Source organism: Asterias amurensis, chromosome 10 (genome assembly GCF_032118995.1).
Source record: "Asterias amurensis chromosome 10, ASM3211899v1".
Classification (NCBI taxonomy): domain Eukaryota; kingdom Metazoa; phylum Echinodermata; class Asteroidea; order Forcipulatida; family Asteriidae; genus Asterias; species Asterias amurensis.
The window spans coordinates 3,843,210-3,856,356 of record NC_092657.1 but is presented as its reverse complement, the minus strand read 5'-3'; the positions used below and the strand labels follow the sequence as shown (position 1 = coordinate 3,856,356).

Sequence of the window (13,147 nt, the reverse complement as noted above, 5' to 3'; positions counted from 1 at the left end):
TGATTAATCATTCATAATATTATAGAGCTGTCACCAGCAATGTTACAATTATGCAAATTTTGATGATACAAGCAAATGAAGAAGTAGATTATTCATGAATTCAGAGTATTATTGCCAGTTTTTACAAAAGACATTTTGCATCAATGAGCACATGAATATGTACAGAACTTTGCTTGAAAACAAACCAGGAAAAAATAAAAATAACAATGAAAACGGCAAAATATTCAAGTAGAGTTTTTGTGCAGTTAATATAAACAATAAAATTAATTCAAAGTACAGTTTGCAGCATTTTTTTCATATAAAAAGCAATAATAGTTTTAAGCTTAATGCCATGTACGAAATCATTACAAATGTACCAATGATGTTCCATCCCTTCATGATCTCTCTCTAAAAACTACAGGATTAGAATAAATTTACCCTTCTAAAAAACAAATGGCGAACCTAAAAAAACTAGAGGATTGGAATGAACGTTCTCTTCCAGAAACCAATTAATGTACCATCCCTTTATGATGTTTCTTGAAAACTAGAGAATTGGAATGAATGTACTCTTCCAATAACCAATGATGTACCATCCCTTTATGATGTGTTTCTTGAATACTAGAGGATTGGAATGAATGTACTCTTCCAAAAACCAATGATGTACCATCCCTTTATGATATGTTTCTTGAAAACCCAGAGGATTGGAATGAATGTACTCTTCCAAAAACCAATGATGTATCATTCCTTTATGATATGTTTCTTGAAAACCCAGAGGATTGGAATGAATGTACTCTTCCAAAAACCAATGATGTATCATCCCTTTATGATATGTTTCTTGAAAACCCAGAGGATTGGAATGAATGTACTCTTCCAAAAACCAATGATGTATCATTCCTTTATGATATGTTTCTTGAAAACTAGAGGATTGGAATGAATGTACTCTTCCAAAAACCAATGATGTATCATTCGTTGCTTTTTGATCTTCTTTTTGTAAAAGAATAGGATTGGAACAAATGTGTTAATAAATTAAAGATAAAGTTTCTCAAAAGCTTACGTACTAAAGCATACCTTAGGCTAGCCCTATGTAGGACTCTTTCTCTGTACACAGGAACAGAGTCCCAACTATTGAGGCCCGTTTCTGGGGCGGAAAAATTTCACAGCTTCATAACTTAAATCTTACCTGCAACAAGCCACTAGTTTCAACAGATTTACATTCCATGGCGGCATACATTTTTCTGCAGTGGGTTTTGGTCCACATATTTTCCTCACAAATCCGTCATTTTCGTGAAATAATGCAGCTTCCAATGTTAAAAAATTCCCGTTTTCTCACAGTGTTGTCTGTTGTCGGGCGTACGCGTATACATTCGCGTGCAAGACGCATGATGCAAGCTTAGACGCATGAATTCTTGGTCACTGTATCTTACCTGCACAGTGTTACTAACACAATTCAAAATTTGCGCGTCGTGCGTCTTGCGTACACACGGCAGAACAAAAATGGGAATTCCTTAACGTTGGGAGCTGCATTACTTCATGAAAATGACGGATTAAACCCATCGCAGAAAAACGTATGCTGCCATGGAATGTGAATCTGTTGAAATTGGTGCTTTCTTGCAGGTAAGATTTGAGTTATGAACCTGTGAAAATTTTCCACCCCAGAAATGTACCCTGATGTCCAGGACGTCACTGTAGTACAAAACGAAAGTGTAAGGTCGCCAGGGCTAACCTTAGGCAGCTGTTTTTTTAATGCACAGTATGTAATGGACCAATGACAATAATGTTATTAATAGTTAAATAACATCTGGCTGGATGTTGGCCATTGGCTAAGCAGACAAACAATAAGAAGACATTTCCACAGACAGTTGCTTTTGGAACAACATTGTCAACAGTTGGAAGACAATGGAAAACGAGGACTTGGGCTGTACACGTTATGTTCTCTAAACTGGAAGTACAGTATCTACTTCAAATTCCACTTGAGTAAATTTGTCTTTGTTCAACCCCAAACTCATGTAAACATGTGATGCAATGACAATGAAGTAATAGCAATGATGATGAATTGTGATTGGTTAAAAAGCTGCTGCATAAATGAATACATTAGAATAAATTATGAATAACTTGTGGACCAGATGAGCTAAGGGAACCGTTCTTAGGATCCTGCATGGGTAAGTTACGAGTTTGGAACCTCAGAAAAGCATGAATGTGGTGAAAAAAAGAGAGGTGAAAGAGAAACAAATGTTTGTCGTGATGTGCTCTCTTACCTCCAAAACAACCTGTGGGACCTTTAGCTGTGATTTATGAACACGCAGGGATACCATGGTGATGGGGGTGGGGGAGGGGGAGGGGGAAGGGAACAAACAAACAAACAAAATTCACTCCATGAGCTTCACAAAACCTTCTACCAAAATAACAAAAAATTTGCTCAAGTATGGACCCATTGCAATCATCAACACCAACTGCAGTACTACAACTGGAATTATCTGGCCATGGTCTTTATTGCCACATGAAAATGGCCTTCCCTTTTCAAGATAAAATTCCAGGCCCTGGATTTTGACAGGGCTAGGTACTTTCCTATGGATACCGGCGCTATAGAAGATGACATTATTATTAAGCCATTTTAATTTTGCAAAAAAACTTGCTTGATTAAATACATAAGTGTCTGCTTTAGTTGCAAGCAACATATGCATGCAGAGGGCCCAAAATTCACAAAGATGCGTAAGCAACAATTGTTCTTACGAGAGATAGGTTACCAGACTAAATGCAAAATAATTAGCATTGCTTTGAACTGGTTCCCTGCCTATAATCTGCTTACAAAATAAATTTGCAAAGAAATGGTTGTCCTGATGATCAGCTTGTGTGAAATTGCACCTGTGGTGGCACTGTATCTTTTGCAGGCCCCCCCCCCCCCAAGTGGCAGACAGTTGTATCCATGCAATGGGTCCATTCAATGCTAAGTTACTGGGGTCGATTTCACAAAGAGTTAGGACTAGTCCTACATGTAGGAGATATACAAATTGCATGGAGAGTCCTAAGTTAGGACGAGTAACTGGTCCTAACTCGAGACTAGACTAGTCCCAACTCTTTGTGAAATCCAACCAGGACTCAATAACAAACCTCCCCATAGATGCTGGCTCACTCAAAATGGAAGTTAAGACTAGGGTTATAAACCCAATTAAGGATTTTTAATTAATCAATGGAACTCACCAGGCAGTCTATTCGCCTCTCTTAGTACTCATGCATGACGTCACAACTCTTTAATACCCAAAATGAGGCCACAGGCGCCTGTCCACCACCACTTGCAGTGGCTGTGCCTGTAGCCTCTTTTTGTGGGTTAGAAGTGTGACGTGCTCATGCATTAAATATTAAGAGGGGCGTATGCATGATGTAAAAACCCTTTCCAATGCTCATTTATGTATTTAAAGTATTAGTCACTGAAACCACCAGATACTCTGTGCACGATGTATTATATTAAAAAAAAAAATATGTTTAAAACATCCTGTTCATGGACTCCAAATCAATCAAGGTTACTTGCTATTTTGAAAACTTTCTAAATGCTGCAGTGGGCTGGGTTTTCATGCAGCAAGTTAATTTATTTGTTGTAAGAGAAAACTACAGTTTGTCTCAACCAAAATAAAATGATATTAACCAGGCATGCAATGCAGTTTGTGAAAAAAAAATAATAACTTGAAGACAGTTCCAGGGGCAGCAACACTTTATACTGCATTGATGGTGCAACTAGCAATTTGCCACTGAACAACATTGGCCCGATTTCATGGCTCGCTCTGCTGTTGAGTTCTGCACTAGCGATCATCATTCCTAGCTTACAAGGCGAACAGAAATTTATGCGCTAACTGTGAAAGTGACGAATGCCTATAGTAACGTGCAGTACACACATTGTACGTGCACAGGCAAAAATTCCCTGCTAACTCTTGAAATACGCTTGATGACGTAAGCGTGGAATTCTCTCGTTTCATAAGCGCTGATTATTTGCTTAGTGTCGGCAAAGCCATGAATTCGACTAAAAGTTGCCTATGGTGAGGAAAGGTGGTATGAGTGCAGTGAACTTAATTCAGCTGAATTGGATAGAATTGATAAACTGAATTTACAAAAAATTTAATTGAACACAGAGACACCTTCTAAATTCAAACAGATTTGTGTAGACCATTGTATTCTGCTTATACAATATCTTTCTAACCATATACATTTTACAACAAACGGTTACAGAACGCTTTTCAAAGACCAACTCGACAGATCCAAGGCAATGTGTTCCTTTAAGCTGCACTTACGTTTCTTCTGTGCCGTTGATGCAGGGCCGTATTTGGAAGGGGCAGAGCGGAGGGGCGCAGCGGGTACGGCGTCTGGATGGTTTGCCTCATTGGAGATCTTGAAGGAGAGATTGCGTATAATACACATCGCGTTCTCAACCACCTAGGTGGAGAAAAATTAGGATTAAAATAAGCTGTTGCAAACAACTTACTAACTAAAGGGACCGATGGTAGAACTGCAAAACATAAATAATGGCCTGACATTTGGAAGTGTCGTGGCCGAGCAGTTAAGTGCACCGAATTCAAACTACATGTATGGTGTTTCTGATCAGCAGAGTGTGGGTTCGAATCCCAAGCCGTGACACTTGTGTCCTTAAGCAAGACACTTAACCATTGCTTCGTCCTTCAGATGTGATGTAAAGCCGTTGGTCTCATGTGTTGTGTAACGCATGTAAAAGAACCCAGTGCACTTATTGAAAAGAGAAGGGGTTTGCCCCGGTGTTCCTGGCTGTGGCTGCTTAATGTGCCGTAGCACCTTGTAAACCCTTATACGATGCTACATAACTGGGTCTCATCTCAGAATTCATCACTGCAATAACATATCTGAATGTTTTTTATAAAGTCAGTGTCTTGACTACCTTGTTTGGTAGATGCATGCGCTGTATAAAACTTTGATATTGTTATTACTATTGTTATTAACCAAGAGTGAGGGGTTAAAGGTTAAAGTTCAGCTGCAGTGACCTTACCTTATTGTCCATGTTATTGGTGTCGATTGCAGACTTGACCACATGTATCAAAGCATCCACTAATCCTACGCAGTCCCTCATCTTCTTGCGGGCATCTGGGCCATTGGAGCTTACATTTCTGTTGAAAAAAAAATCATTTACAAAGCTCATGTACAATCAAAGTTTCAAACAGTCTGAATGAGTAATCAAGTGGCCAACCAAGCTAGAATTCATAAAATTTGTTAAAGGCAGTGGACACTATTGGTAATTGTCAAAGACTAGCCTTCACAGTTGGTGTATCTCAGCATATTCATAAAAATAACAAACCTGTGAAAATTTGAGCTCAATCGGGTATCGAAGTTGAGAGATAATAATAACCGCTAGTTTTTTATAATAGATGTTAAAGCCATTGGACCCTTTCGGTTCAAAAAAAATAATAAAAGTTCACAGATTTACACATAACTTACAGGGTTTACAGAAGGCAATGGTGAAACACTTCTCTTGAAATATTATTCCATGAAATGCTTTACGTTTTGAGAAGACAGCAAAACAATATAAATTCACGTTAACGAGAATTACGGATTTATTTTTAACACATGTCATGACACGGCAAAACGCGCGGAAACAAGGGTTGGTTTTTCCATTGTTTTCTCCCGACTCCGATGACCGATTGAGCCTAAACTTTCACAGGTTTGTTATTTGATATAGAAGTTGTGGTACACAAAGTGTGGGCCTTGGACAACACTGTTAACTGAAAGGGTCCAATGGCTTTTAATTTGCATCAGGGAAAATATTAATATTGGTTTTTACCCATACACCGATGTGTGTTAGCACTGTATACTCAGTACTTTCCCCCGAGTCCTGTGAAAAAATATCACAGGCATGTTACTCGGGTGGGATTCGAACCCACGACCCTTGCAATTCTAGAGCAGTGTCTTACCAACTAGACTACCGAGGTTGCCCGGTAGCTAGAGGCTAGTTTTTACCTTAAGCAACCGGTAGTGTTCCTGTACAACGGTGTCCAGGCGTAGTCCGTCGGTAGCTTGTTATCGGGGTTCTCTGGCGTCCAACCAGAGTCCGGTATGATAACATCATTGACAAAGACCGACAAGCCGTCATCGATAATGGGTTTCTTCAGCGGCTGTTTGTAAAATAATTTAAGACAATTTAAGAATTTCTTCCCAATTTCTTCTACTGTCATCAGGGCCCAATTTCAAAGAGCTGCTAAGCAGACAAAACTTGCTTAGCATGAAGTTTCGTCTTTGATAAAAACAAGATTACCAACCGAATTTCCATTTGTTGCATACTGCTTGTTACTGGTATTGAGGTATTCAGCTGTTGTTTGCTAAACCTGGAAATCACATGGAAATTCGGTTGGTAATCCTGTTTTCATCAAGGAAGAAATTTCATGCTAAGCAAATTTGTGTGCTTAGCAGCACTATGAAATTGGGCCCCGGTCATACGCAAAATAAGTCCATCACATAAACACCATGGCAACTGACATAAGAATGTTGGTGAAAGACATAGCAAATCAACCTTGGTTTTTTCTTTAATAGCTTTTAATTTTATTTTAAGCAGCTCACCTCGGATGACGAAAGATTCCATAAGGTTCCTGTGACTAGTTCTTTGGTCTGTGGAAAAAAAAAAATCCTCAATTCATATTTCAGACATGAAATACGATAACAATAATACAGACTAACTTACAGACAAAATAAAAATATTAAAATACAGACAGTTCTTTTCAGAACTGAGAAGTATCCCGAACCCCCAAACATCTACTCCGCGGTTGTAAAATAAAGCAAGCATTTCTATAAGAACAACTTTACCTGGCAAGTAGATACACATATGGTGTTACCGCACACCAAATATATATTGATATCTCTACAGGCAATGCTTCAAATCCTATATAACTTCGGATTATTCTTATAGTTTAAATGTTACAAGGCTGGGACTCGTCCCAAGTCCTAAGATTAATCCTAAGACTGGGAAGAGTTTGGTGAAATCAACGGGAGATGGGTCTGTTGAACTTGATCACTCAGCCACAACACGCCAGCAAAAAATTAACGAGGGGAAACAGAAATACAAATTTTGAAACTCACAACAGGATCTCTGGTCGTCCTTAGGAGCCTGATCAGGGCAGGGATTCCCCCAGCGTTCTTGATGGCGATTTTGTTCTCCTCGTTGGGCTTGCCAAAGGAGATATTCCTCAGGGCACCGCAGGCACATTTGTGGACATCAGGGGTGGGGTTACCCAGTAGCTCTACCAGGACGGGGATGCCGTTTAGGCTCCTGGGCGACGGGGTGAAGAGGAGATGGAGCGAGAAGGTCGAGATGGGAATAAAAAATCAGAAACGGTTTTCAGAATAAAGAATCTTATTTGCCAAGAACAGACCATAATATAAATTATTTCATGCACTTATGTACACTGGTCAGGCACCCAGTATTTTTTCCTGCAATGTGTGTGAAGCTACGTCTTGATGTATGAGACCTATTCCTTATTAGCCCTGATGGCTAATATGCTGCCGATCAGACCAGGAACACCTACATGTCCCATTCAAAGGATGCATCGACGATGATTAAGTTAAGGATACAAGTGTCATGACTGAGACTCGAACCCATACTCTGCTGATCAGAAACACAAGAACCTAAGTGTGGTATTCTTATCTGCTTGACCACGGAATTCTTTTATTTTTTTTATAAAGGGGAGGGGGGTGGTTGTGTTTCTCTCACCTTGTCTTATTCTTGATGGGGTCGTCCTCAAACGTCAGATGTTGAAGGTACCCTGCAGCATTGGCTACGATAGCAGGGTTTGGATGACTCAGGTAGTCAATGATCTCCTGAAGGTCAGGGGTTCTCCACTGGGGGTCACCTATATCAGGTCAAAGGTCATCACAAACATGACAAAGGTCAGAAAATCCAATGAGTGTGTGTATGAAATTAGGTCAAAATTTATTTATTGCATGTGGCTTGATTGGCGAGAGTTGCAAGAACCAAAGGTCACAGTTCATAAGGGTATGACCTTTTAGCCTGAAGAGCATTGGTAACACAAGAAGTGCTATCACTAGTCAGGTGGTTGAGTTTGGTTTTGTTTAAAATTGAATCGCTGATGAGAATCTAAGGTCAGAGGTCATTTTGTTAACGTCAGCAGACAGTTATTGAAAGGTCAGAGTCCAATGAGTTTTGTGGTCATTGGCTAGAGGCATGTAGTTATAAATCAAACAACCAGTCGATTTGTGTGTCAGTAGGATTTGAAACTTTGCTTGGTTGGAGTAGAATTACATAGGTGAGGTTTCTGGTAGCACCATGTGCATATATCTCTTTTGAGTAATGATGATTCCGAATAGAACCGGTGGTTGACAGCTGAACGTTTCGATCAGTATGCTCTTTTTTTTCCTAAAGACGATCAGAGCATACTGATCGAAACATTGAATTGTCAACCACCGGTTCTTCTCAGAACCAACAACACTCAAAAGAGATTTACACAAATGGTGGTGCTACAGCAAACCTTACCTAACTGTGTGTTATGAAAACAAATAGGCCTATGGTCATTTGAAAGTCCAAGTCGCAATTGACTCCATACTAGCAGTATTGTGAAGGAACTCTACAATGTGTGTAGGTCAGAGGTTAAGCACATGAGGTCATAGGTCAAAAGTTAAATATGTTAACTGGATTCATGACATCACTTCATGCAAGTTAATCAACAAAAGAAATATTGTATTTAGGGAGAGCAAAAATAATTAGTTATAAAAAATACAGATAGGAGTGGACTCCATGCACCAAGAGGTCACAGCGCCTAGCCTAACAGCGCCCTCGCTGAGGTAGACCAATGCCACACATAACAATAATACGGACATTTATTTTGCGCAATGACCTATATAAATATACTCTACTGCGCATTACAAGGAATACAAAAAATGCAGAGAAGAAATGAAAAAATAAATAAACACAAAAACAGAGCAAGAATGAATGAAATGGGTTGAGTAAACAAATGGGTTTTTAACTTAGATTTAAATACATCAAGTGAAGAAGACTGTCCAATGCAAGAAGGGAGATTGTTCCAAAGGTTTGGAGCGGGGTATAAAAATGCCTGGTCACCTAAAGTAGTCCTAGATTTCCTAGATGGGTGAGACATCATACAAACATGCAGTACGATTTGAGAGCATGCAAACGCAATCAGCCGAGTATACCTTTGCCACTACTACCCATGGACGATTTTCTGGGGATCGAGTCATGGCTTCGGTGGACCTGTTGTGTCGGACGGTAAGGGTACCTGTAGGAGCCTAGAAGTGTGTATAGGGTAGAGGCGGTCAGACTGAGGTAAAGCTAGCGAGGGACGAGATGGCTGTGTTCACACTGGACAGGTTTGGCACATGTCCCAAGATAACTGCTGTGAACAGCTCAAGGGGCTTTGCTTTTGGCTTTTTCAAACTTTTGTTGATTTGTTCTTGCTTTTTAACTTACTTTTAACTTAGTTTGCCTTACCAGGGGCGGATTTCACAAAGAGTAAGGACTAGTATAATCTCGAGTTAGGACGAGTAACTTGTCCTTACTAAGGACTAGCCTCAAGTTTTAGGACTAGCCTTAACTCCTAGGACTACATGTAGTCCCAAGTTAGGACTTATAATAAATCTATAATAAGGTGCCGGTTTAATTTATATATTTATTGTTACAATTTGCCAACTTGAAGAAAGAAAACCTGAGTGGGAAAGCGCAACTGCCTAAAATATTCCTCCTCAAAGGCTGAAGAACAAACCTACCTACAATGCGGAAACTTCACCCTTGTTATTAAAACCACACTGTTAAAGACACTGGACACTATTGGTAATTGTCAAAGACCAGACTTCTTACTTGCTGTATCTCAACATATATGCATAAAATAACAAACCGGTGAAAATTTGAGCTCAGTCGGTCATCGAAGTTGCAAGATAATAGTGAAAGACAAAACACCCTTGTCACACGAATTTGTGTGCTTTCAGATGCTTGATTTCGAGACCTCAATTTCTAAATCTGAGTTCTCAAAATCAAATTCGTGGAAAATTACTTCTTTCTCGAAAACTACTCGACATCAGAGGGAGCCGTTTCTCACAATGTTTTATACTATCAACCTCTCCCCATTACTCATTACCAAGTAAGGTTTAATGCTAATAATTATTTTGAGTAATTACTTGTACCAATAGTGTCCACTGTTTAAACTTACACTCTCACAACTTTTTACCATATTATTGTTAATCAACCAATTTCTTTTTATGCAAGCTTCAAACTCAACTTCAAAGAATTTTTCAGATTTGTTTGCAATGCTTTCTGCAAAGCCAATCAGTGGTGGGGTCAGGGGGTTGGTTCAGGGGGTGGGGTTGGTGGTTGGGGGTGGGTTTGGGTGGAATCTTACCTTTATCAAACGGCTTGTCGTATTTATCATATTCCACTGTGTCTTGGCTGCCTGTGCGATCCATCGATGCTATTGGAGCCATCTGGTCATTGGCTGTTTCCCGTGTGATGTCATCGGGGCGGTAGCTGTCATTAAACGCCGGGTCTGCGACAAATAAAACTACTCTTAAGTAACATGAGAGAGGCTGCGGGATTGGTCAGTTTAGAATTGGCATCTGTGGTGCATTGTAATTGGTTAGTAGGTTATAAGAGAGGGTAGAGGATTGGTCAGTTAGTATTCAAATTCGTGGGGGAAATAACTTGGGTTTAGATGCTATAAAAGAAGCTTCGGGATTGGTCGGTTAGAGCTGGTCAGTTGTGCACAGCTGTGACAAGTAATCTGTAATTGGTTTATTACTAGGCTATAAAAGGAGTTGTGTGATTGGTCGCTTAGTGCTGGTCAGTTGTGAACAGCTGTGACAAGTAATCTGTGATTGGTTCATTGATAGGCTATAAAAGGTGCAGTGTGATTGGTCGCTTAGTGCTGGTCAGTTCTGAACAACTTTGACAAGTAATCTGTGATTGGTTCATTGGCAGGCTATAAAAGGAGCCGTGTGATTGGTCGGTTAGAGCTGGTCAGTTGTGAACAACTTTGACAAGTAATCTGTGATTGGTTCATTGGGAGAGATTGTAAGGTGGAAATACAAAATGGTAAATCGAGTCAATCATGGATCATCACTAAAAAGATTACGTGCAAGGTCCTAAAATTCTCTGGAAATGTTAAAAGCATGTATATCAAGAATTTGTAAGCATAATCTTGAATCGCAACTTTGTGGAAATTCAAAATGGTAAATTGAGTGATCCATTGATCAAATTAATTGGTTTAATTATAAAACAATTAAATCTGTTAATGTAGGTCCTGAAAATGTTAAAAGCAATGAGTATGTAAAGAATTCGTACACAAAATCTTGAAAATCTCGCAAATCTATGGAAATGCAAAATGGCAAGTCTAGTTATTTATCGAACATGCTAATTAGTGTAATTTACAAAACGAAGTTGAATATTGGATCTTGAGACCTGCTAAACATGTTAAAAGCATTAAGTATCAAGAATTTGTACAAAATCTTGAAACAGCATTTTGTGAAAATACAAAATGGTAAATCAAGTGATTCGTTGGTCATGCTAATTGGCATCATTACAAAATGATTACGTATGAGGTCCTTAAAATGTTAAAAAGCAATCAGTACGTCAAGAATTTGTACAAAAACTTGCTAGGTCTGTGTAATAGTCGCTGTGACAGACGCTTCCTTTTCCCAAGCCTCTTCTATAAAATCGTTTTAAATATATTTTTAATTCAATTCGTCTTTCAGTGTCTAATAAAAAAGATATTTTAAAAGCAATTGAATAACACTGGGTGCGTTCGTTTAGCTTCCCTGGGTCTACCCTAGAGTGCTCACTCAGGTGAGCCCCTGACAAGAGCTAAACGAACGATCACACTCGCCCTCTCGTGGTGACGGCATGCTCCTCAGGTCACCCCCAAGTGACCCACTCCATAAGCAGGGCACTGGGGGCTGACCCGGGTGAGCCCCGTCAAAGCTATTCGAACGTACCGGGGCAGACCGGGGTCGACCCAGGGAAGCTAAACGAACGCACCCTATTAAACACTGTTTTTCTGCTTATGAATCAGTGCATTTTTCAGGGCTTGGTGGGACTTGGGCTTTGGCTTTGTGCTCGAGCAATGTCTTTTTCTTTTTTTTTATATTTTAAAACTCAGAAATTAAACAGTCAAAGGAAAATCACACAGAGGAACAGTAACAAAAGTATAACAAATATCACAGGCATATTACCTGGGTGGGTTTCGAACCCACGACCTTTGCAATTCTAGAGCAGTGTCTACCAATTAGACCACCGAGATTGCCCGTTTTGGTTTTTACCCATATACGCCGATGTGTGTTAGCACTGTATACTCTTTACTTACCTGAGTTCTGTGAAAAAAAATGACAGGCATATTACTCGGGTGGGATTCGAACCCACGACCTTTGCAATTCTAGAGCAGTGTCATACCAACTAGACCACAGAGATTGCCCGGTGGCTAGAAGCGGTTAGAATCTTAGTTTTAGCAGCGGGTACTGCAAACTCGGGTAAGTACTGAGTATACAGTGCTAACACACATCGGTGTACATCGGTAAAAACCAAAATGAATATTCTTTATCCCGATGCAAATTTAACATCTATTATAAACCATTGTCACGGTGTGGCCATCTTGATTTTACTCCATTCCAACTCATTGTAACCAAACTGAGGCTGGACGAGATAATAGTCTGGTGCCATGTTTACCAAACGAATGTTAGTATTCATTTCGGTTATGGAAACAGGGAACATGACCAAGATGGAGACAGTGTGATAAAGGTCTATAACAAAGCTGTGACCCTGGTCAGGCCAAGGATGCATAGAATGTTAGATTAGAAGAAACAACACAGAGATCAGAAAAAATACAATACATAATCAAAGCATGGTTAGTTTGTCAAATGGTTTTAGGCGGTGGTGCAAAATCGGGTGAGAAAGTTAAAAGGAAAAAGGGAGGGGGAACAAAATCTCACTGTAGTCATTCGCTGGTGGTGGTGGGTTCCAATCCTCCTTGGGTTGGCCGGACTGAGGGTAACGGTCGTATTGGTCGCTGTAATTGTAATTATCTGCGGGAAGGTGGGGAAAAGGACGGATTTGTAGGGGGGTAAGAGTCTTGTTTCTGAAGTTTTCCTACAGAAGTTAAATGTCTAAACCCTGTTCAGTGTACTGTTGTGCCACCATACAATGTACACA

General features: G+C 39.8%; 1 protein-coding gene across 9 annotated transcripts in view; it reads right to left on the bottom strand.

Moving 5' to 3' along the window:
* LOC139943330 (splicing regulator ARVCF-like) overlaps nucleotides 1-13,147 on the bottom strand; it is a 134,905-nt gene that overhangs the window by 71,117 nt on the left and 50,641 nt on the right. For 6 of the 9 annotated variants that reach the window (XR_011786803.1, XM_071940157.1, XM_071940163.1 and 3 more), the window contains exons 9-18: nucleotides 12,928-13,020; nucleotides 10,350-10,493; nucleotides 9,151-9,243; nucleotides 7,694-7,832; nucleotides 7,063-7,252; nucleotides 6,547-6,594; nucleotides 5,950-6,104; nucleotides 4,985-5,102; nucleotides 4,260-4,401; nucleotides 2,235-2,261 (exon numbers count right to left, since the gene is read on the bottom strand). Coding sequence is in view for 8 of the 9 variants with exons in the window: in XM_071940157.1 (XP_071796258.1) it covers nucleotides 2,235-2,261; nucleotides 4,260-4,401; nucleotides 4,985-5,102; nucleotides 5,950-6,104; nucleotides 6,547-6,594; nucleotides 7,063-7,252; nucleotides 7,694-7,832; nucleotides 9,151-9,243; nucleotides 10,350-10,493; nucleotides 12,928-13,020 (1,149 nt within the window). In the remaining variant the exon portion in view is untranslated. The remainder of the gene's footprint in view (nucleotides 1-2,234; nucleotides 2,262-4,259; nucleotides 4,402-4,984; nucleotides 5,103-5,949; nucleotides 6,105-6,546; nucleotides 6,595-7,062; nucleotides 7,253-7,693; nucleotides 7,833-9,150; nucleotides 9,244-10,349; nucleotides 10,494-12,927; nucleotides 13,021-13,147) is intronic. The other 3 variants (XM_071940158.1, XM_071940161.1, XM_071940160.1) reach the window with 3 other exon arrangements.